Here is a 23,207-nt window from a genome sequence, read left to right as displayed (position 1 = left end):
CACATTTTTTACCAATAAAATAAATGTAAAAACAAATTATTATCTTTCGTCTCTCTGTGTTTCATAATGTTCTTTCAATTCGCAAGAGGCTGAATGTATCTCACAGGAGAAAGCATCCGAGCGAGCGAAACAGCGCCCCTCTGTCTCTCTACGTGTAGGCCATCTATCTGATGCTGTCTGGTTCAAACGAGTATGACATTGTTGCCGCCCGTAGCATTAAAGGCAAGGGAAGCCAGCAAGCATCTTGCCTCCCTTAATTAAAAAAGTATAACAAATTAGCCAATCAGCGTTGAGCTAAATTGAGCTAGCTCAACTGTGTGGCGCACCAAAAAAAAGTGTCAAGAGAACCCAGCTTGGATTTTGGCATCACGCCAATCAAATCCCATTGAGAGCATACTTTGTTGACAGAAAAACTTGAATTGTTGCATGTTGTTGTCCTCCGGTGGCTAGCTAGCTAGCTAAAATTGGCCCTGTCCTAAATTAGCCATGGATGGAGATAGGGATTTGGACTTGTGGTTTTACTTAATTCTCCGTACTGGCTAATGCTCATCCTAATATTTATATATTTCTTAATTCCATTCTTTTACTTTTAGATTTGTGTGTATTGTTGTAAATTGTTAGATACTACTGCACTGTTGGAGCTAGGAACACAAGCATTTCACTACACCCGCAATAACATCTGCTAAATATGTGTATGTGACCAATACAATTTGATTTGATTATAATGGCAATTCTGATCCACCCATTCATTCATACATTGTTGTGCCCCTGGCCTGAGAGGATGGAAGTTCAATATGTAGCTAGATGTAGAAGGCTAATGTTAACTAGCTAACGTTGCCCACGAATGGAAGTTAGTCTAGCGAGCAAGCATTTTAGCCAGATAGACTTGGACAACAAAACATTTAAGCGTGTACTGTATGACAGAGTGATAGACTGTTTCGTCATGAAAGAGAGGAGGATGGCATTGGCATTTCTCTACAAGTAGGGTGAGTCAACATGTTTTTCTACTTGCACAAACACTCACACAGAAATCAGAACCATGGACAGCCACATATTTGGCTTACATTGATTGGACTAAATTGTTTTTGGTATCTTTTAGTTGTCACTGTATTAGACTAAGCAGAGGTGATTTGATGATGTTGAAATGTTGAAGTTGAAATGGTGCTGGAATAGTGGAGGCAGCTCCTGTTTTCTTTGCGACTTGCGGTAACTCTGTGGTTCTAAATCAATAGTTGTTTAGTGGTCCGAAAATGTCGGAAACATTAACTTGCTAGACCATGCTGTAGGTCATGTAACTGTCTGTTACTACATGCAATATGCTTTGTGGACTTCACTGGACAGAGGTTGCTATCTGGTTTTGTGATAAAACAAAGGTGTGGTTTAATTTATTCTGCCACTGTCTTATTGTCTCGGCCTTTAGGCCTATATATCACAGTCGCAAGGCATTTGAATTAACAGGTTATAGAGCTTCCCCAGTGATTTTACCCACGCAGCGCTACTGCCTTATGGATTAAAGTTTTTTGCTTTATTGTTTGGTTGTGGAATAATCCATTGTGAATGCTTCTTTTTATAGCCTATAGGCCTAGACAAAAACATATTTAGAAAACAGTCTAAGCTATATTATATTATCCCATCATTAGTTGATGAAAATATTGAATTGATAGCGGATTACCTAACCCAGGACAAATCTATTTTTTGTGGACAATAACATTACAAATATTCTACATTTTGACCCATTTCTCTGGATAATTTCCATGGAATACAGTGATCTGGAATTCCAGGCACCAGTTCAAACATCTCAATTGGTGAGAGGTGGGGGGGACTGGGGTGATCATTTGTCCTTGGGTGTGTCTCCCATACTGTCGCTGGGTGTCGGGGTGGGGCTGGCTGTTTGAGCGGGGGCGACAGCTGCGCAATGGGCAACCTCTCGATCTGCCTCACGGCACCATGGATATTAAATGTCCCATCTCCATTGTTGAGACTCTAGACATGGAGCGTCATAGATCAAGATGAATTATGCAGCATCACATTTATGCATACATTGTTATATTTCTTTTTATACTATATCACTGTTTCAGTTTGAGGAATATACTGTAACTGTTGACATGTACTGTAGGCCTACAGTTACTGTTTATGATCACACTTTTCTTCATCCCAAATGGAACCCTATTCCCTATATAGTGCACTACTTTTGACCAGAGCCCTATGCACCCTGCCCAAAAGTAGTGCACTAAATAGGGAGTCATTTGGGACGTACACCATGTCACCTAATCTGATCTGGTAATCTGTGACAGCTCATGCCCACTTTCACACACACACACACACTCCTCAAACACCTGTCCCAAAGCGACAGACCCAACAGCTGCTCTGCCCCCGATGGTCGAGCAGCACACACCAGTCTTTGTGTGTTAGCAAACTGCTGACCACTCAACACACACTTTTTGCCCACATACTGTCAGCTGAGCAGTTAAAGGCCGCAGAGGGGTGTGTTAGTGTAAGGCTTTAACATGCTCGAGCATGGCACGGACCACGGCTTTCATTCCACACAAAAGACAGATGGTTATATCACACGCCACAGGTCATCAATTCATTTGACTTTGGTTTCAAATCCCCTGCAAGCACATACGATTAAGGAACAGTAAACTGAGCTGTGCTGTTGTAACAGTAGGTTCTATCCCTGTCCCTCACTGGGCGCAAACCAGTTACGTTCTGCACAACAATCCTTTGATTCCACATCAGCTACTACGTACAGATGTAGGATCAGATTCCCCTCCCCCAATCCTAACCTTAACCATTAGTGGGGAAAATGCAAAACTGACCCAAGATCAGCAACTTCACTCTACACCAAATCAGCTACACTGTCATAAACCAATAACCCACTTCATTTTCAGCAAGCATTTAGTATACAGAGGAGAGGGGACGATTTTCATACGTTATACATTTATTCCACAAATATTACAAAGACATATTTAATGACAACGTTATAGACATGATCATTGTTGGGGGGTAGGGGGAGGAGTCTGTTTAGGGGCAGAGGGCGGAGTCAATGTATCTGAAACAGTTTCATTGACTGATCCTGTGGGCACCTCAACCTGCAGAGAGGGAGAGGCATTAGGATGAAATCTGCAGTTCAATAATTAAGTATGAATAGATACTGATAGAGATTCTTAAAGGGATATTTCACTTTTTAAAAGGATCACTTTACTCAAACACATGTATTTTGTTCATTAGTCAACTGTTGATATGGACCAAAAATGGTGCACGTCAGCAGAACAGATTTTCGAGATAGAACCCTTTCAGTAAAAATCTAAAAGTGTGATGATGCGTTTTAACTCATTTTTGACTTACTTACGGTGCTGTTGTTTCATCCAAACCATTCAAAATAATGTGGAAGCGTAAGCTGATCCTCACAACATTTGTAATGCTTTTGAATGCACCGCTAGCTGTTTCCATCGATTTCCAGTAGCACTGCTACATGCTGTAAAAATGCCAGCCACGTGATTCTGGACATTGGTAAATAACCAGACAACAACCTTAAAAACAGTTCAGATGAAATGACAACACCCTAGGTATGTCGCATACAAGCTACAACTTCAAAAAAGTAATGAGGTTATTTTCTTTACCAGCTTCTCTGCCCTGCTCCTCAGTTTCCTCCACACAGTGTGGTGGGCCTAAGGAAAGAGAACAGAAGAAATCGATGAATGACTCACTCAGTGAAACTAATCACCTCACTGACACTCACTCACAATCGGATACATTCTAAGATGCTTCATACATAGACAGAAACATCTCCTGCAGATGTGTGTGTGTGTGTGTGCGCGCGATTATGTACCTGTAGCTGGAGGGGCAGTGAGAGCCCCTGGGCCCGGCGGTGGAGACCCCACTCGCCCTCTCCTAGAGGGTGGATGGCGGTGACCTCGTACTGAGAGCACAGCCCTGTCCTGGCCACCAAGGGGCCCCCACTCAACAGAACATGGTCCCCACACCTAAGAGACAGACAGATAGGAGGTGAGACAAGAGTGTGTGTGTCATATATGTGTATGAGTGTGTATGAGAACACAGTGAAGATGAGTGTGTCTCAATAAGGATGTGAATAGTGTGTGTGTGTGTGTGAGAGAGAGAGAGAATCTACCGCGGTACAGTTCCTGTAGCTCACCTGTAGAGCATCACTGTGCCTTTAGGACTTTGTGCTGACTTCTCCTCCACTTCCTCCTGCTTACACCTGCAAACACAGACAAAGACACAGGCACAGCTAGAACACTGGAAGAGAGAATATGAAACAGAGTAAAATAAGTGAAAAATAGCTATGAAAACATGGAGGAAAAGGGATAGAAGGGAAAATATTGCAAGAGAAGAGAGGTTTCGAATCTGGCTTTGCCAATAGACCTTCAGTCCAGAAAAAAGCTACCAACAAGCCATACACATCTATGACCTAAGGTGAAATACAACGTTTGTATTGTGTTACTTTTCCATTAAATACCTATGTAATTGAGAATGCTAGTTCTGTTCACAAACACAACGTCAGCTCTTATGGGTCTCATAGAGCTGGTTGTTGCATCTGCCTTATTTTCATTTAGGAGGTTATAACCTGTTATAACAGCACGTAACAAGCTGCTACACATTCTCAGTCCTCCGAAAGGGGGTACTGATAGCCAAATTCAATACCTTTGCATTATTTAGATTTTGTCTTGTATATTCTATCCCCCAAAAATGATACAATTGAACAACAGAGGGTCTAGAAATAAAGTACCTGCTGTGAGAGAAGACCTCCAGGGCCACTGGGGGCGCTACCTCCAGAGGCTCCCAGGGCAGGTCCTGATGGATCAGCTGCTGAGCACCACGTGTCAGAGAGCGCAGGGACTCCTGGGACACACACACTCTCAGGTCATTTCACTTTGCTCAACACACATGCACTGTGGGGTCCGAAATGATTGACACCCTTGATAAAGATGAGCAACAATGACTGTATAATGTATGCAATATTTAAAATATATATATTTTATATAAGTGATAATGCCCAAGAAGCCGGTGTTTGGAGGATATATTGGCACAGGTGTTGTTAGGCCGGCAAACTGTGCCAATATATCCTCACAGGTGTTGTTAGGCTGGCAAACTGTGCCAATATATCCTCACAGGGGTTGTTAGGCTGGCAAACTGTGCCAATATATCCTCACAGGTGTTGTTAGGCCGGCAAACTGTGGCAATATATCCTCCAAACACCGGCTTCGAGGGCATTATCAACATATTCTAATAATGATTGACATATTTTCAATAAAAACGTAATTTTGATGAATTTATTCATACTATTTCATCCTTCCACAAGATATAGTCCCAACACAAATCTAGGATTGCTACCCAAGCCGGCTGGTTGTTCGTTCTATCGGTTCGGTTGCCAGAGACGCGACCCAGTCGCTCAGTCTTTTTTTGTTCTGTATCTATGGACGCGACCCAGTCATTAGTTCTAAATGTTACATTGCCATACTGGCTGTTCTTATCCCTTGCTTGCTAGTCAACTACGGCTAACTTACAGTCACGTCAAACAGTGCAGCCAGAATAACAACAGTAGCGGCATTTGCATTTGTTTAAGCTGTTTTTTAGTGACATTTATTTGGAGACATCCATAACAATGAGCTAATGAGGTGCGATTTCGCCTGGCTTAGAAAATGTGCTCTCTCGTCAGGACACTGTTGTTCAGAGGAGCAAGCCAACAACACAGCTAACACAATCACTTCAAACTGAAGCTGGAAAGACTGCAAACTAGCTGCACTTCGTTTCATTTTAGTTTTTTCAACAGACATTTCTTTGTATCCATAAAAATGATGCCAGCTGATTCATGATTTCGACTGGCTGAGAAACGCTGCCTGCCTTTCTGTCTCGTCCCGACACGTTCATTACTATGGGACAGCAGGAGATCGAATTTGAATATCGAAACAAAGTTGTAAATGTCGGAGAGACAGACAGCAAGGTTTATACAAATCTCCGCTGTTGAAAACTACATTTTAGTCTAAAAGAAATGTGAGAATGTCTAGATGCTTTTTATAGTGGAGATCAAGTTTATAAAGTTCCTGGCTGGGTTGATGAGACAGTGGATTGCGCAGTGAGATGGAACAGAGTAAATAGGCATTTTAACATGGTGGTAACTTGTGGAATAGACACCGGCTGGAATGCGGTTTTAACCAATCACCATTCAGGATTAGACCCACCCGTTGTATAAACTAATACAATTGCTCAGAGAAAGAGATTGTTTAACAAGTTTTTTTTAAATGATCTCAAAAAAACTCATTGACACCCGTAAAGATTCTTATAAATAAAGTAGTTAAAGTTAAGTAATTGGTCCCATATTCCTAGCACGCAATGACTACATTAAACTTGTGACTCTACAAACTTTATGGATGCATTTGCAGTTCGTTTTGGTTGTGTTTCAGATTATTTTGTGCCCAATAGAAATTAATTGTAAATAACGTATTTTGTCATTTTGGAGTCACTTTTTTAAATAATATGTTTTTAAACACTTCTACAATAATGTGGTGGCTGCCATGATTACGGAGAATCCTGAATGAATCCTGAATAATGATGATTGAGAAAGTTAGAGGATCAAAGATCATACCCCCCCCAAGACATTCTAACCTCCTCTGTTACTGGTAATGGTGAGAGGTTAGCATGTCTTGGGGGTATGATCTTTTGACCCTCTAATTTTCTCACTCATCATTATTCATGATTCATTCAGGATTATCCGTAATCATGGTAGCATTCCACATTAATGTAGAAGTGTTTAGAAACATATTCTATTCTTACAAAATACATTATTTACCATTATTTTCTATTGGGCACAAAATAATCTGAAACACAACCAAACCTTTGACTACTTTATGTAAACTCTTTAGGGGTGTCAATAACTTTGACCCCTACCTTTTTAAGAAACAAAACTATTACTTGTTAAACAAAATCTATTTCTCTGAGGAATTGTATTAGTTTAAAAGAATATAATAAAAACAATATTTGCATACAATATAGCTCAGTATTTGAATTTTTGATTTTATACAGTCATTATTGCTAATCTTTATCAAGGGTGTCAATCATTTCGGACTCCACTGTAAGCACACGAACACAACAGAGAATAACAAGTGTTTACACACACCAGAGATTAACATACATATTTACACAAACCAGAAAATAACACACATACACTGACCTCTGAAGGGCTCCAGGCGTCTAACTGAGGATCCAGCACCACATCACAACAGAATGCTCCTGAAGTTACTGCAGAGAGCGAGAGCGAGAATAAACATTGTATGTATTATATACACTGTGTGTACAAAACATTAGGAACACCTTCCTAATATTAAGTTGCACCCCCTTTTGCCCTCAGAACAGCCTCAATTTGTCAGGGCATGGACTCTACAAGGTGTTGAAAGTGTTCCACAGGGATGCTGGCCCATGTTGACTCCAATGCTTCCCACAGTTGTGTCAAGTTGGCAGGATGTCCTTTGGGTGGTGGACCATTCTTGATACATATGCGAAACTGCTAAGCATGAGAAACCCAGCAGCATTGCAGTTCTTCTGACGTGGAAATTCTAACCAATGAGGAGAGACTGTTATTTCTTCAAACAATCACACTTTATTTATCTATTAATTATTGCAATAATGGAGCTGGTCAACGTCCACCCGAATGACACGAGGAGTACAGAAACCTTATATAGGCAAGCCATCTTATGCAAGCATGTACAAAACTCATGATCTTGGTGCGTGTATGTTCTGGACAATGAGACGGAACTGGGGTACAGGGTACAGACTAACTGTGAAAAAGGTAGTCTCATTCTGAGAACAATAGGTGTTAAAACAACAGGAAATCTCCCCAGACATAGTTCCTCAAAAGTAGATTAATGGTCCCTCGAACCAGGCAAGCAAGCATCTTTCGCTGTCTGCCTAGATGTGTGGGGTTTGACACCCAAACACACACAGACGCTTGAACCTTTTGCCCAGCAACAGGCCCTAGCCAGGACACCAGCTTTATCACTAGTGCGCCGGATTTAACACTTTGCTCTGGTTTCAGTAGATTAAGAGGCACAGGTTATTTTCCTTCTGACTAGCAGGAAACCATAGGTCTCGCCTGTCAGCTCTTGGCTGTGCGCCCAGACATCATGCACATATTTCTCTAAACCTAGGTTCCTATGCTACACACATAGAACAGTTAGAAACAGGCCCATACCCATGCACACATAATCCCATCTCATATGATCTAGTTATATCAATAATTTCAGAATGAATGCCTAAGCAACTAGGCTTAAAGAAAAAGCTTCTAGTAAACAAGCATGATAAAGGTTTAACAGAAATTCCCATCACACTTCACACCCTCAAACCGGTGCGCCTGGCACCTACTACCATACCCTGTTCAAAGGCACATCAATATTTTGTCTTGCCCATTCACTCTCTGAATGGCACACGTACACAATCCATGTTTCAATTATCTCAAAGCATTCTTTAACCTGTCTCCTCCCCTTCATCTACACGGTTTGGTTACTACTGAAATGAACTGTATTTCATTATCCTCATTGCATTGTACAGTATTTACTGAAATGCTGTACCACTATACTGCTTTGTCAATATCTACAAATTGTATTTCATGCCAATAAAACAATCTCAATTTGAGAGAGACAGCGAGAGCCAGAGAGAAAGAAAGAGCAAAAAAGCGAGCGAGAGAACGAGCGAGGGTAAATAAAAGCTGGTTACAAACAGTGCCTTCGGAAACTTCAATTTGCTTACCGCCCTAATAGATCCACAGACGATGCAATCGCCATCACACTGCCCTATCCCATCTGGACAAGAGGAATACCTATGTAAGAAAGCTGTTCATTGACTATAGCTCAGCATTCAACACCATATTACCCTCGAAGCTCATCATTAAGCTTGAGGCCCTGGGTTTGAACCACGCCCTGTGCAACTGGGTCCTGGACTTCCTGACGGGCCGCCCCCAGGTGGTGAAAGTAGGAAACAACATCTCCACTTTGCTGATCCTCAACACTGGGGCCCCACAAGGGTGCGTGCTCAGCCCCCTCCTGTACTCCCTGTTCACCTATGACTGCGTGGCCAAGCACACCTCCAACTCAATCATCAAGTTTGCAGATGAAACAACAGTAGTAGGCTTGATTACCAACAATGACGAGACAGCCTAAAGGGAGGAGGTGAGGGCTCTGGGAGTGTGGTCCCAGGAAAAGAACCTCTCACTCAACGTCAACAAAACAAAGGACATGATCGTGGACTTCAGGAAACAGCAGAGGGTGCACTCCCCTATCAACATCGATGGGACCGCAGTGGAGAAGGTGGAAAGCTTCAAGTTCCTTGGCGTACACATCACTGACAAACTGAAATGGTCCACCCACGCAAACAGTGTGGTGAAGAAGGCGCAACAGAGCCTCTTCAACCTCAGGAGGCTGAAGAAATCTGGCTTGGCACCTAAAACCCTCACAAACTTTTACAGATGCACAATTGAGAGCATCCTGTAGGACTGTATCACCGCCTGGTACGGCAACTGCACCACCCGCAACCGCAGGGCTCTCCAGAGGGTGGTGCGGTCTGCCGAACGCATTACCGGGGGCAAACTACCCGCCCTCCAGGACACCTACAGCACCCGATGTCACAGGAAGGCCAAAAAGATCATCAAGGACATCAGCCACTGCCTGTTCACCCCACTATCATCCAAAAGGCGAGGTCAGTACAGGTGCATCAAAGCTGGGACCGAGAGACTGAAAAACAGCTTCTATCTCAAGGCCATCAGACTGTTAAATAGCCATCACTAGCACATTACAGGCTGCTGCTGCCTATTGAAATCATTGGCCACTTTAAGAAATGGAACACATATCACTTTAATAATGTTTACATATCTTGCATTACTCATCTCATATGTACAGTTGAAGTTGGAAGATTATATACACTTAGGTTGGAGTAATTAAAACTCGTTTTTCAACCACTCCACAAATGTCTTGTTAACAAACTATAGTTTTGGCAAGTCGGTTAGGACATCTACTTTGTGCATGACACAAGTAATTTTTCCAACAATTGTTTACAGACAGATTATTTCACTTATAATTCACTGTATCACAATTCCAGTGGGTCAGAAGTTTACATACACTAAGTTGACTGTGCCTTTAAACAGCTTGGAAAATTCCAGAAAATAATGTCATGGCTTTAGAAGCTTTTGATAGGCTAATTGATATCATTTGAGTCAATTGGAGGTGTACCTGTGGATGTATTTCAAGGCCTCTTTGCTTGACATCATGGGAAAATCAAAAGAAATCAGCCAAGACCTCAGAATTTTTTTTTGTAGACCTCCACAAGTCTGGTTCATCCTTGGGAGCAATTTCCAAACGCCTGAAGGTACCACGTTCATAGCACGCAAGTATAAACACCATGGGACCACGCAGCCATCATACCGCTCAGGAAGGAGAGGCGTTCATCTAAGTGCAAATCAATCCCAGAACAACAGCAAAGGACCTTGTGAAGATGCTGGAGGAAACAGGTACAAAAGTATCTATATCCACAGTAAAACGAGTCCTATATCGACATAACCTGAAAGGCCGCTCAGCAAGGAAGAAGCCACTGCTCCAAAACCGCTATAAAAAAGCCAGACTACGTTTTGCAACTGCACATGGGGACAAAGATCGTACTTTTTGGAGAAATGTCTTCTGGTCTGATGAAACAAAAATAGAACTGTTTGGCCATAATGACCATTGTTATGTTTGGAGGAAAAGGGGATAGGCTTGCAAGCCGAAGAACACAATCCCAACCGTGAAGCACGAGGGTGGCAGCATCATGCTGTGGGGGTGCTTTGCTGCAGGAGGGACTGGTGCACTTCACAAAATAGATGGCATCATGAGGAAGGAAAATTATGTGAATATATTGAAGCAACATCTCAAGACATCAGTCAGGAAGTTAAAGCTTGATCGCAAATGGGTCTTCCAAATGCACAATGAACCCAAGCATATTTCCAAAGTTGTGGTAAAATGGCTTAAGGACAACAAAGTCAACTCCCCTCCATGTCTCCGATCACTACTCTGTATCCTTTTCTCTCTCGCTCTCCTCCAACACTACTCACTCTGCCCCTACTCAGATGGTAATGCGCCTTCGCAACCTTCGCTCTCTCTCTCCCGCTACTCTCTCCTCTTCCATCCTATCATCTCTTCCCTCTGCTCAATCCTTCTCCCTCCAATCTCCTGATTCTGCCTCCTCAATCCTCCTCTCCTCCCTTTCTGCATCCTTTGACTCTCTATGTCCCCTATCCTCCCGGCCGGCTCGGTCCTCCCCTCCAGCTCCGTGGCTTGATGACTCATTGCGACCTCACAGAACGGCTCCGGGCAGCCGAGCGGAAATGACTCCCTGCGGACCTGGCATCTTTTCACTCCCTCCTCTCTACATTTTCTTCATCTGTTTCTGCTGCTAAGGCCACTTTCTACCACTCTAAATTCGAAGCATCTGCCTCTAACCCTAGGAAGCTCTTTGCCACCTCCCCTCCCTCCCCCTCCCTCTCTGTGGATGACTTCGTCAACCATTTTGAAAAGAAGGTTGACGACATCCGATCCTCGTTTGTTAAGTCAAATGACACTGCTGGTCCTGCTCACACTGCCCTACCCTATGCTTTGACTTCTTTCTCCCCTCTCTCTCCAGATAAAATCTTGCGACTTGTGACGGCCGGCCGCCCAACAACCTGCCCGCTTGACCCTATCCCATCCTCTCTTCTCCAGACCATCTCCGGTGACCTTCTCCCTTAACTCACCTCGCTGATCAACTCATCCTTGACCGCTGGCTATGTCCCTTCCGTCTTCAAGAGAGCGAGAGTTGCACCCCTTCTCAAAAAACCAACACTCGATCCCTCTGATGTCAACAACTACAGACCAGTATCCCTTCTTTCTTTTCTCTCCAAAACTATTGAGCGTGCAGTCTTTAGCCAACTCTCTTGCTATCGCTCTCAGAATGACCTTCTTGATCCAAACCAGTCAGGTTTCAAGACTGGTCATTCAACTGAGACTGCTCTTCTCTGTGTCACAGAGGCTCTCCGCACTGCTAAAGCTAACGCTCTCTCCTCTGCTCTTGTCCTTCTAGACCTGTCTGCTGCCTTTGATACTGTGAACCATCAGATCCTCCTCTCCACCCTCTCCGAGCTGGGCATCTCCGGCGCGGCTCACTCTTGGATTGCGTCCTACCTGACCGGTCGCTCCTACCAAGTGGCGTGGCGAGAAGCTGTCTCCGCACCACGTGCTCTCACCACTGGTGTCCCCCAGGGCTCAGTTCTAGGCCCTCTCCTATTCTCGCTATACACCAAGTCACTTGGATCTGTCATATCCTCACATGGCCTCTCCTATCATTGCTACGCAGACGACACACAACTAATCTTCTCCTTTCCCCCCTTCTGATAACCAGGTGGCGAATCGCATCTTTGCATGTCTGGCAGACATATCAGTATGGATGACGGATCACCACCTCAAGCTGAACCTTGGCAAGACGGAGCTGCTCTTCCTCCCGGGGAAGGACTGCCCGTTCCATGATCTCGCCATCACGGTTGACAACTCCGTTGTGTCCTCCTCCCAGAGTGCGAAGAGCCTTGGCGTGACCCTGTACAACACCCTGTCGTTCTCCGCTAACATCAAGGCGGTGACCCGATCCTGTAGGTTCATGCTCTACAACATTCGGAGAGTACGACCCTGCCTTACACAGGAAGCGGCACAGGTCCTAATCCAGGCACTTGTCATCTCCCGTCTGGATTACTGCAACTCGCTGTTGGCTGGGCTCTCTGCCTGTGCCATTAAACCCCTACAACTCATCCAGAATGCCGCAGCCCGTCTGGTGTTCAACCTTCCCAAGTTCTCTCAAGTCACCCCGCTCCTCCGCACACTCCACTGGCTTCCAGTTGAAGCTCGCATCTGCTACAAGACCATGGTGCTTGCCTACGGAGCTGTGAGGGGAACGGCACCTCCTTACCTTCAGGCTCTGATCAGACCCTACACCCAAACGAGGGCATTGCGTTCATCCACCTCTGGCATGCTGGCTCCCCTACCTCTGCGGAAGCATAGTTCCCGCTCAGCCCAGTCAAAACTGTTCGCTGCTCTGGCACCCCAATGGTGGAACAAGCTCCCTCACGACGCCAGCACAGCGGAGTCACTCACCACCTTCCGGAGACATTTGAAACCCCACCTCTTTAAGGAATACCTGGGATAGGATATGAATGCACCAATTTGTAAGTCGCTCTGGATAAGAGCGTCTGCTAAATGACGTAAATGTAAAAAAAAATGTAAATGTAATGTATTGGAGTGGTCATCACATAGCACTGAGCTCAATCCTATAGAACATTTGTGGGCAGAACTAAAAAAGCGTGTGCGAGCAAGGAGGCCTACAAACCTGACTCAGTTACACCAGCTCTGTCAAGAGGAATGGGCCAAAATTCACCCAACTTATTGTGGGAAGCTTGTGGAAGGCTACCCGAAACGTTTGACCCAAGTTAAACAATTTAAAGGCAATGCTACCAAATACTAATTGAGTGTATGTAAACTTCTGACCTACTGGGAATGTGATGAAAGAAATAAAAGCTGAAATAAATAATTCTCTCTACTATTATTCTGACATTTCACATTCTTAAAATTAAATGGTGATCCTACTGAACTAAGACAGGGCATTTTTACTAGGATTAAATGTCAGGAATTGTGAAAAACAGAGTTTAAATGTATTTGGCTAAGGTGTATGTAACTTAAACTGTATATACTGTATTCTATAATATTCTACTGTATCTTAGTCCATGCCGCTCGTCCATATATGTATATATTCTTAATTCCATTTCTTACTTAGATTTGTGTTTATTTGGTATATGTTGTGAAATTGTTAGATATTACTTGTTCGATATTATTATTGATATGAGAGAATGCCAAGAGTGTGCAAAGCTGTCATCAAGGCAAAGGTTGGCTATTTGAAGAATCTCAAATATAAAATATATTTTGATTTGTTTAACACTTTTTTGGTTACTATCGATTCCATATGTGTTATTTCATAGTTTTGATGTCTTCACTATTATTATACAATGTAAAAAATCCTTGAATGAGTAGGTGTGTCCAAACTTTGACTGGTAGTGTATGTAAATAAGGTATGTGTTTTTTACTTTTAATACATTTGCAAAAACGTATAAAAACGTGTTTTCGCTTTGTCATTATGGGGTATTGTGTGTAGATTGCAGAGGATATATATTTTTTTTAATCCATTTTAGAATAAGGCTGTAACGTAACAAAATGTGGAAAGAATCAAGGGGTCTGAATACTTTCCGAATGCACTGTATACTGTTGATTAGAAACACAAGAAACACCCCAATCCCCATAGGATTCAGTTCCTATCTGTTAGCTAGATGCTAGTAATTTCTTGATGTATTTTTTACTGAAAATGGTAGGGAAAACATGGGTGTGAGTGTTTCCTGGCATATACCTGACACCTCTGGGTCTCTGAGCAGCTCCACAGAGAAGTCCTCTTTAAAGGCATCCTGAAGGACCTGGCCCAGGAGGGCTGCACACGACCGCCAGTATGCCTATGGAGGGAGAGAGAGGCCACACACACACATAAATATAAACCATCAGCCAATCACTACAGTGACATTAGTCTGAGATCAGTCAGTAACCACCACCAGAAAACCACCACTTTGGGGGCGAATATGGCTGGTGTTAAAAGTTTGCTGTATACAGTATCTATGGCCCTGTACACTAGAATCTACATGTACACTGCAGAAATGTTGATCTTACCTAGATACTGGATCTCTTAACATTAGAATGCAATGACTTGACGTCTTAACAAGGTCAATTATCTTAGTGCACTGGCAAATCATTTTGCTTACTTTAACCTAAAAAAAGGCTTGAAACAAGTCAGAATATCTTAAAAAAGGACCAATTATCTTGATGCATTTTCTGGGTGAGCGAGATCAATTCAAAACAAGTATATATATATATATATATATATACATACAGTGCCTTCAGAAAGTATTCAAACACCTTGACTTATTCCAAATGTTGTTGTGTTAGACAGAATTTGAAATGGATGATTCAATTGAGATTTTGTGTCACTAATCTACACACAATACCCCAAAATGTCAAAGTGGAATTTTGTTTTTAGAAATATTTACAAATAAAAAAAATAAAAAAACTGAAATGCCTTGAATCATTAAGTATTCAACCCCTTTTATGGCAAGCATTAAAAAAATAAGTGCTTAACAAGTCAGATAAGTTGCATGGACTCACTGTGTGCAATAATAGTGTTTAACATATTTTGGAATGTGTACCCCATCTCTGTACCCCACACATACAGTCGTAGTCAAACGTTTTGAGAATGACAAGTATTGGTCTTCACAAAGTTTGCTGCTTCAGTGATTTTAGATATTTTTGTCAGATGTTACTATGGTATACTGAAGTATACAGTATCTATGGCCCTTTTGTTTTTAGATATTTTTGTTAGATGTTACTATGGTATACTGAAGTATACAGTGTCAAAGGCTTTTATTGACAATTTCATTAAGTTTATGCAAAGTGTCAATATTTGCAGTGTTGACCCTTCTTTTTCAAGACCTCTGCAATCCGCCCTGGCATGCTGTCAATTAACATCTGGGCCACATCCTGACTGATGGCAGCCCATTCTTGCATAATCAATGCTTGGAGTTTGTCAGAATTTGTGGGTTTTTGTTTGTCCACCCGCCTCTTGAGGATTGACCACAAGTTCTCAATGGGATAAGGTCTGGGGAGATTCCTGGCCATGGACCCAAAATGTCGATGTTTTGTTCCCCAAGCCACTTAGTTATCACTTTTGCCTCATGGCAAGGTGCTCCATCATGCTGGAAAAGGCATTGTTCGTCACCAAACTGTTCTTGGATGGTTGGGAGAAGTTGCTCTCGGAGGATGTGTTGGTACCATTCTTTATTCATGGCTGTGTTCTTAGGCACAATTGTGAGTGAGCCCACTCCCTTGGCTGAGAAGCAACCCCACACATGAATGGTCTCAGGATGCTTTACTGTTGGCATGACACAGGACTGATGGTAGCGCTCACCTTGTCTTCTCCGGACAAGCTTTTTTCCGGATGTCCCAAACAATCGGAAAGGGGATTCATCCGAGAAAATGACTTTACCCCAGTCCTCAGTAGTCCAATCCATGTACCTTTTGCAGAATATCAGTCTGTCCCTGATGTTTTTCCTGGAGAGAAGTGCTTCCTCGCTGCCCTTCTTGACACCAGGCCATCCTCCAAAAGTCTTCGCCTCACTGTGCGTGCAGATGCACTCACACCTGCCTGCTGCCATTCCTGAGCAAGCTCTGCACTGGTGGTGCCCCGATCCCACAGCTGAATCAACTTTAGGAGACGGTCTCTCTCCTTGAAGTTCTTGATGATCCGATAAATGGTTGATTTAAGTGCAATCTTACTAGCAGCAATATCCTTGCCTGTGAAGCCCTTTTTGTGCAAAGCAATGATGACGGCACATGTTTTCTTGCAGGTAACCATGGTTAACAGAGAATGAACAATGATTTCAAGCACCACCCTCCTTTTAAAGCTTCCAGTCTGTTATTCTAACTCAATCAGCATGACAGAGTGATCTCCAGCCTTGTCCTCGTCAACACTCTCACCTGTGTTAATGAGAGAATCACTGACATGATGTCAGCTGGTCCTCTTGTGGCAGGGCTGAAATGCAGTGGAAATGTTTTGGGGGGATTAAGTTCATTTTCATGGCAAAGAGGGAATATGGAATTAATTGCAATTCATCTGATCACTCTTCATAACATTCTGGAGTATATGCAAATTGCCATCATAAAAACTGAAGCAGCAGACTTTGTGAAAATTAATTTGTGTCATTCTCAAAACTTTTGACCACGACTGTACTATTATCTGTAATGTCCCTCAGTCGAGTAGTGAATTTCAAACACAGATTCAACCAAAAAGACCATGGAATTTTTCAATGCCTTGCAAAGAAGGGCACCTATATTGTACCACCAGGTGTGCAAAGCTCTTAGAGACTTACCCAAAAAGACTCAAAGCTGTAATCGCTGCCAAAGATGATTCTAACATGTATTTACCCAGGGGGTTGAATACTTATCTAATCAAGAAACATTTTTTTTTTTTACTTTGACATTACATAGTATTTTGTGTAGATCGTTGATATTGTTTTACAATTAAAACCATTTGAATCCCAATTTGTAACCCAACAAAATGTGTAAAAAGTCAAGGGTTGTGAATATTTTCTGAAGGCACTGTTAGATTTAAAATGTTTGCAGTGTAGATAAATTGTGCTGAACACCTCCGTTCATTATTATCTGTGGTGCTGTACGCTCCATGGTGAAGTTTTCCCTTAGTACAGATTGAGGATCAGCTTCTCTTCTCCCAACCCTAACCATTAGTGGGGGAAACGCAAAACTGATCCTGATCTAAGGGCAACTTCACCCTACACCGGTCCTATATACCTCAGTGCATGTATACCTATATATGTGGTGTTGTGTTGTACCTGGTTGACCAGCAGTGGGTCTGTGTCTTTGAAGGTGAGCAGGGAGAGGGAGCAGGATTGGGTGAGGGGCTGATGCAGGGGCCAGGGCTTTCCGTCTACTAAGGCCAGGGCAGAGCTGGTTACATACCACTCTTTCAAGTCTGAGAGAGAGATTTAATATGATTCATATGATATACTTTTTCTGACTCCCTTGACAAAATCAAACAGCATACAGACAATCCATGCATTAAACGTATTCCACACACTGGCTGTACTAAGTACGCAGCTGTGTGGCACACAGACACACACACAGGTATCATCCCTGTACTCACGGCGTGCACAGCTGTGTGGCGTGGACACTCCCTTGTTCATGACAAGCAGGGTGCCCTGCAGACCGGGTATTTGCAGGGTCACCTCGATCTTTTCCGTGCGCGGGTACAGGGCGCGCTGGCGAGCCTGCTCCCGGGAAAACACGACGCTGCGCTGACCACGTACCTCCGCAGCCGAGGGACGCACAGACGCAGCACTGGACGCCAACCCTGAGTCAATGAATAAATGGGGAGGACATGATTAGACAACACACTAGGAATAATACACATTTCCTATGCCTAAACTAGTTTGAAGATTAAAGATTTAATGGAATTCACAATTTGTTGGTCTTCATTGGAATAGTGTTATTGGGAACTAGCTATCCCTTGAAAATCAATTCCAGAAAAAACGCAGCCACATCATCTGACAGCAAGAATATGGCAACTGATTTTCACAATCCCACGTCCTATCCACAAGTTAGCGATGCAGCAACCGAGATTAGCTATATAAACTATCTCACTGTCATAGTTTACATAATTAACATTTGTTGATGATGATGTCCTCATCATCTAATATTGTACTTAGCAACACCCAAGGTCATTTTGTATACAGTGAAGCTATCTAGTTAGCATTCGGTAGTTAGCCATGTTTTATGAGTGGCAGCGGTTGTGTGGTCAGAAATACAGTACTTACGGTGCTGGAGAAGTTGACATACGGTACGACACGCCATTGTTGCGTTTGAGATTTTGGCGATGAGTCTCTGGTACTGGTTTAACAGTAGGCAACCAATGTCGGCCTAAATTATGTGTATTTTACAATGCTATTTTTTGTCGAGTTCGTTTTGACTCCATGCCTGTTTAAAGAGCAACGTTGATTACGGTCCGGGTAGAATCAATTGGTGGGGTGTTGAGTAGTTCCCATACAAGCGCTTGAGAGGACACTATGTTCCAAAAACAGACAGCAGGTGTAGTTGTAATATGTTTCAGTAAAGCATGAACAATATTATTGCTAGTTTTGTCTGTTCAGAGATGTGACTCACTGATAGACCAGAATGTAATTGTTGACATCTGACCTAGGCTCAATGTATGGGGATATCTAGCCTGGACAGCCGCTAGTGGTCGCTATTGTATTTAAATATACAAAATCCCCATGCTATGGCAGGCCCTATAAAAGACAAACTCATTAATATCTCTTTAATTTCATAATTTTTTGGAGACAGTGGTGGGATAACAATTGCACAGAATGAGCATGCATAGTCATATAAACATTTACGTTTTTCTCCAAGGGGTAGTGTTGAAGGCCGTTGCACTCGGTTAGGTACGTGGTTAAATGGCGCCATCGTGTGTCCAATAAATCAAATCAAATCAAATTGTATTGGTCGGATACACATGATTAGTAGATATTTGGTTATTGCGGGTGTAGTGAGATGCTTGTGTTAATTGCTCCAACAGTGCAGTGATATCTAACGATACACAAAAATACAAACGAATCTAAGTGTAAAATAATGGAATTAAGAAATATATAAATAGTAGGAGGAGCAATGTCGGAGTCTGCCCCAGAGTAAAATATATATATACAGTGGGGAGAACAAGTATTTGATACACTGCCGATTTTGCAGGTTTTCCTACTTACAAAGCATGTAGAGGTCTGTAATTTTTATCATAGGTACACTTCAACTGTGAGAGACGGAATCTAAAACAAAAATCCAGAAAATCACATTGTATGATTTTTAAGTAATTCCTTTGCATTTTATTGCATGACATAAGTATTTGATCACCTACCAACCAGTAAGAATTCCGGCTCTCACAGACCTGTTAGTTTTTCTTTAAGAAGCCCTCCTGTTCTCCACTCATTACCTGTATTAACTGCACCTGTTTGAACTCGTTACCTGTATAAAAGACACCTGTCCACACACTCAATCAAACAGACTCCAACCTCTCCACAATGGCCAAGACCAGAGAGCTGTGTAAGGACATCAGGGATAAAATTGTAGACCTGCATAAGGCTGGGATGGGCTACAGGACAATAGGCAAGCAGCTTGGTGAGAAGGCAACAACTGTTGGCGCAATTATTAGAAAATGGAAGAAGTTCAAGATGACGGTCAATCACCCTCGGTCTGGGGCTCCATGCAAGATCTCACCTCGTGGGGCATAAATGATCATGAGGAAGGTGAGGGATCAGCCCAGAACTACATGGCAGGACCTGGTTAATGACCTGAAGAGAGCTGGGACCACAGTCTCAAAGAAAACCATTAGTAACACACTACGCCGTCATGGATTAAAATCCTGCAGTGCACGCAAGGTCCCCCTGCTCAAGCCAGCGCATGTCCAGGCCCGTCTGAAGTTTGCCAATGACCATCTGAATGATCCAGAGGGGGAATGGGAGAAGGTCATGTGGTCTGATGAGACAAAAATATAGCTTTTTGGTCTAAACTCCACTCGCCGTATTTGGAGGAAGAAGAAGGATGAGTACAACCCCAAGAACACCATCCCAACCGTGAAGTATGGAGGTGTAAACATCATTCTTTGGGGATGCTTTTCTGCAAAGGGGACAGGACGACTGCACCGTATTGAGGGGAGGATGGATGGGGCCATGTATCGCGAGATCTTGGCCAACAACCTCCTTCCCTCAGTAAGAGCATTGAAGATGGGTCGTGGCTGGGTCTTCCAGCATGACAACGACCCGAAACACACAGCCAGGGCAACTAAGGAGTGGCTCCGTAAGAAGCATCTCCAGGTCCTGGAGTGGCCTAGCCAGTCTCCAGACCTGAACCCAATAGAAAATCTTTGGAGGGAGCTGAAAGTCCGTATTGCCCAGCGACAGCCCCGAAACCTGAAGGATCTGGAGAAGGTCTGTATGGAGGAGTGGGCCAAAATCCCTGCTGCAGTGTGTGCAAACCTGGTCAAGACCTACAGGAAACGTATGATCTCTGTAATTGCAAACAAAGGTTTCTGTACCAAATATTAAGTTCTGCTTTTCTGATGTATCAAATACTTATGTCATGCAATAAAATGCAAAGGAATTACTTAAAAATCATACAATGTGATTTTCTGGATTTTTGTTTTAGATTCCGTCTCTCACAGTTGAAGTGTACCTATGATAAAAATTACAGACCTCTACATGCTTTGTAAGTAGGAAAACCTGCAAAATTGGCAGTGTATCAAATACTTGTTCTCCCCACTGTATATACACAGTACCAGTCAAAAGTTTGGACACTCATTTAAGGGTTTACATTGTAGAATAATAGTGAAGACATCAAAACAATGAAATAACACATATGGAATCATGTAGTAACCAAAAAAGTGTTAAACAAATCAAAATATATTTTATATTTGAGATTCTTCAAATAGCCAACCTTTGCACACTCTTGGCATTCTCTCAAATCAAATCAAATTTCATTTGTCACATACACGTGTTTAGCAGATGTTATTGTGGGTGTAGCGAAATGCTTGTGCTTCTAACTCCGACAGTGCAGTAATATCTAACAAGTAATATCTAACAATTTCACAACATATACCCAATACACACAAATCTAAGTAAGGAATATAATTAACCCAAAGCACAGCTCCAAACTATGCAATAACTATTTAGGGAAGAAGCAGTCAGCTGGTATTCTGTCTATAATGGAGTGGCCAGCACAGTCACCGGATCTCAACCCTATTGAGCTGTTGTGGGAGCAGCTTGACCGTATGGTACGTAAGAAGTGCCCATCAAGCCAATCCAACTTGTGGGAGGTGCTTCAGGAAGCATGGGGTGAAATCTCTTCAGATTACCTCAACAAATTGACAACTAGAATGCCAAAGGTCTGCAAGGCTGTAATTGCTGCAAATGGAGGATTCTTTGATGAAAGCAAAGTTTGAAGGACACAATTATTATTTCAATTAAAAATCATTATTTCTAACCTTGTCAATGACTACATTTCATTAACATTTACATTTACGTCATTTAGCAGACGCTCTTATCCAGAGCGACTTACAAAATGGTGCATTCACCTTATGATAGCCAGTGGGACAACCACTTTACAATTTATTTATTTATTTATTTCTAGAGTATATTTTTAATTTTCATTTGTTTTATATATATATATTAATATATATTTTAAAGTTTGTTTATTATTATAATGTTTTATTTTTTGTGGGGATGGGGTGGGGGGTGTAGAATGATTACTTTTATACTATCCCAGGTATTCCTTAAAGAGGTAGGGTTTCAAGTGTCTCCGGAAGGTGGTCAGTGACTCCGCTGTCCTGGCGTTGTGAGGGAGCTTGTTCCACCATTTCCACCATTTCCACCATTTCCTATGCATTTTGCTATATTTCCTATTCAAACTCATTTTATGTATGTTTTCATGGAAAACAAGGACATTTCTAAGTGACCCCAAACTTTTGAACGATAGTGTGTGTATATATATATATATATATACAGTGGGGAGAACAAGTATTTGATACACTGCCAATTTTGCAGGTTTTCCTACTTACAAAGCATGTAGAGGTCTGTAATTTTTATCATAGGTACACGTCAACTGTGAGAGACGGAATCTAAAACAAAAATCCAGAAAATCACATTGTATGATTTTTAAGTAATTAATTTGCATTTTATTGCATGACATAAGTATTTGATACATCAGAAAAGCAGAACTTAATATTTGGTACAGAAACCTTTGTTTGCAATTACAGAGATCATACATTTCCTGTAGGTCTTGACCAGGTTTGCACACACTGCAGCAGGGATTTTGGCCCACTCCTCCATACAGATCCTTCAGGTTTCGGGGCTGTCGCTGGGCAATACGGACTTTCAGCTCCCTCCAAAGATTTTCTATTGGGTTCAGGTCTGGAGACTGGCTAGGCCACTCCAGGACCTTGAGATGCTTTTTACGGAGCCACTCCTTAGTTGCCCTGGCTGTGTGTTTTGGGTCGTTGTCATGCTGGAAGACCCAGCCACGACCCATCTTCAATGCTCTTACTGAGGGAAGGAGGTTGTTGGCCAAGATCTTGCGATACATGGCCCCATCCATCCTCCCCTCAATACGGTGCAGTCGTCCTGTCCCCTTTGCAGAAAAGCATCCCCAAAGAATGATGTTTCCACCTCCATGCTTCACGGTTGGGATGGTGTTCTTGGGGTTGTACTCATCCTTCTTCTTCCTCCAAACACGGCGAGTGGAGTTTAGACCAAAAAGCTCTATTTTTGTCTCATCAGACCACATGACCTTCTCCCATTCCTCCTCTGGATCATCGAGATGGTCATTGGCAAACTTCAGACGGGCCTGGACATGCGCTGGCTTGAGCAGGGGGACGTTGCGTGCGCTGCAGGATTTTAATCCATGACGGCGTAGTGTGTTACTAATGGTTTTCTTTGAGACTGTGGTCCCAGCTCTCTTCAGGTCATTGACCAGGTCCTGCCGAGTAGTTCTGGGCTGATCCCT

At 42.7% G+C, this 23,207-nt stretch overlaps 1 protein-coding gene across 3 annotated transcripts; it reads right to left on the bottom strand.

The window, feature by feature from the left end:
* Nucleotides 1-2,927: 2,927 nt before the first annotated feature.
* Nucleotides 2,928-18,666, bottom strand: LOC311112411 (large ribosomal subunit protein mL39-like). Of its 3 annotated transcripts, none has more exons than XR_014610871.1 (11): nt 18,482-18,666; nt 17,812-18,018; nt 17,501-17,640; nt 14,458-14,557; nt 7,193-7,260; nt 4,751-4,863; nt 4,157-4,222; nt 3,833-3,986; nt 3,624-3,671; nt 3,353-3,503; nt 2,928-3,092 (listed from the first exon to the last, which is right to left on the bottom strand). XR_014610871.1 is itself a non-coding variant. In XM_084155524.1 (10 exons), the coding sequence occupies exons 1-10, from the start codon at nt 18,516-18,518 to the stop codon at nt 2,994-2,996; spliced, it is 1,032 nt and encodes a 343-aa protein (XP_084011650.1). In that variant the 5' UTR covers nt 18,519-18,666; the 3' UTR covers nt 2,928-2,993. The 3 variants fall into 3 exon arrangements, 1 of the variants encoding a protein (XP_084011650.1); XR_014610872.1 differs by having other exon boundaries at nt 2,929-3,092; nt 3,349-3,503; XM_084155524.1 differs by lacking the exon at nt 3,353-3,503.
* Nucleotides 18,667-23,207: the final 4,541 nt, after the last annotated feature.

Source organism: Coregonus lavaretus, assembly GCF_964263955.1.
Source record: "Coregonus lavaretus genome assembly, chromosome: 38".
NCBI lineage: Eukaryota > Metazoa > Chordata > Actinopteri > Salmoniformes > Salmonidae > Coregonus > Coregonus lavaretus.
Note: the sequence above shows the minus strand (reverse complement) of the source record. Positions and strands in the feature narration are given on the sequence as shown.

Coding starts and splice junctions, on each gene's coding strand:
- LOC311112411 (XM_084155524.1), bottom strand. CDS start 18,518: ATGGCGTGTCGTACCGTATGTCAACTTCTCCAGCACC. Junction 18,019..18,481: donor ATGTCAACTTCTCCAGCACC/GTAAGTACTGTA, acceptor TCATTGACTCAG/GGTTGGCGTCCAGTGCTGCG. Junction 3,987..4,156: donor GGCACAGTGATGCTCTACAG/GTGAGCTACAGG, acceptor TCTGTCTCTTAG/GTGTGGGGACCATGTTCTGT.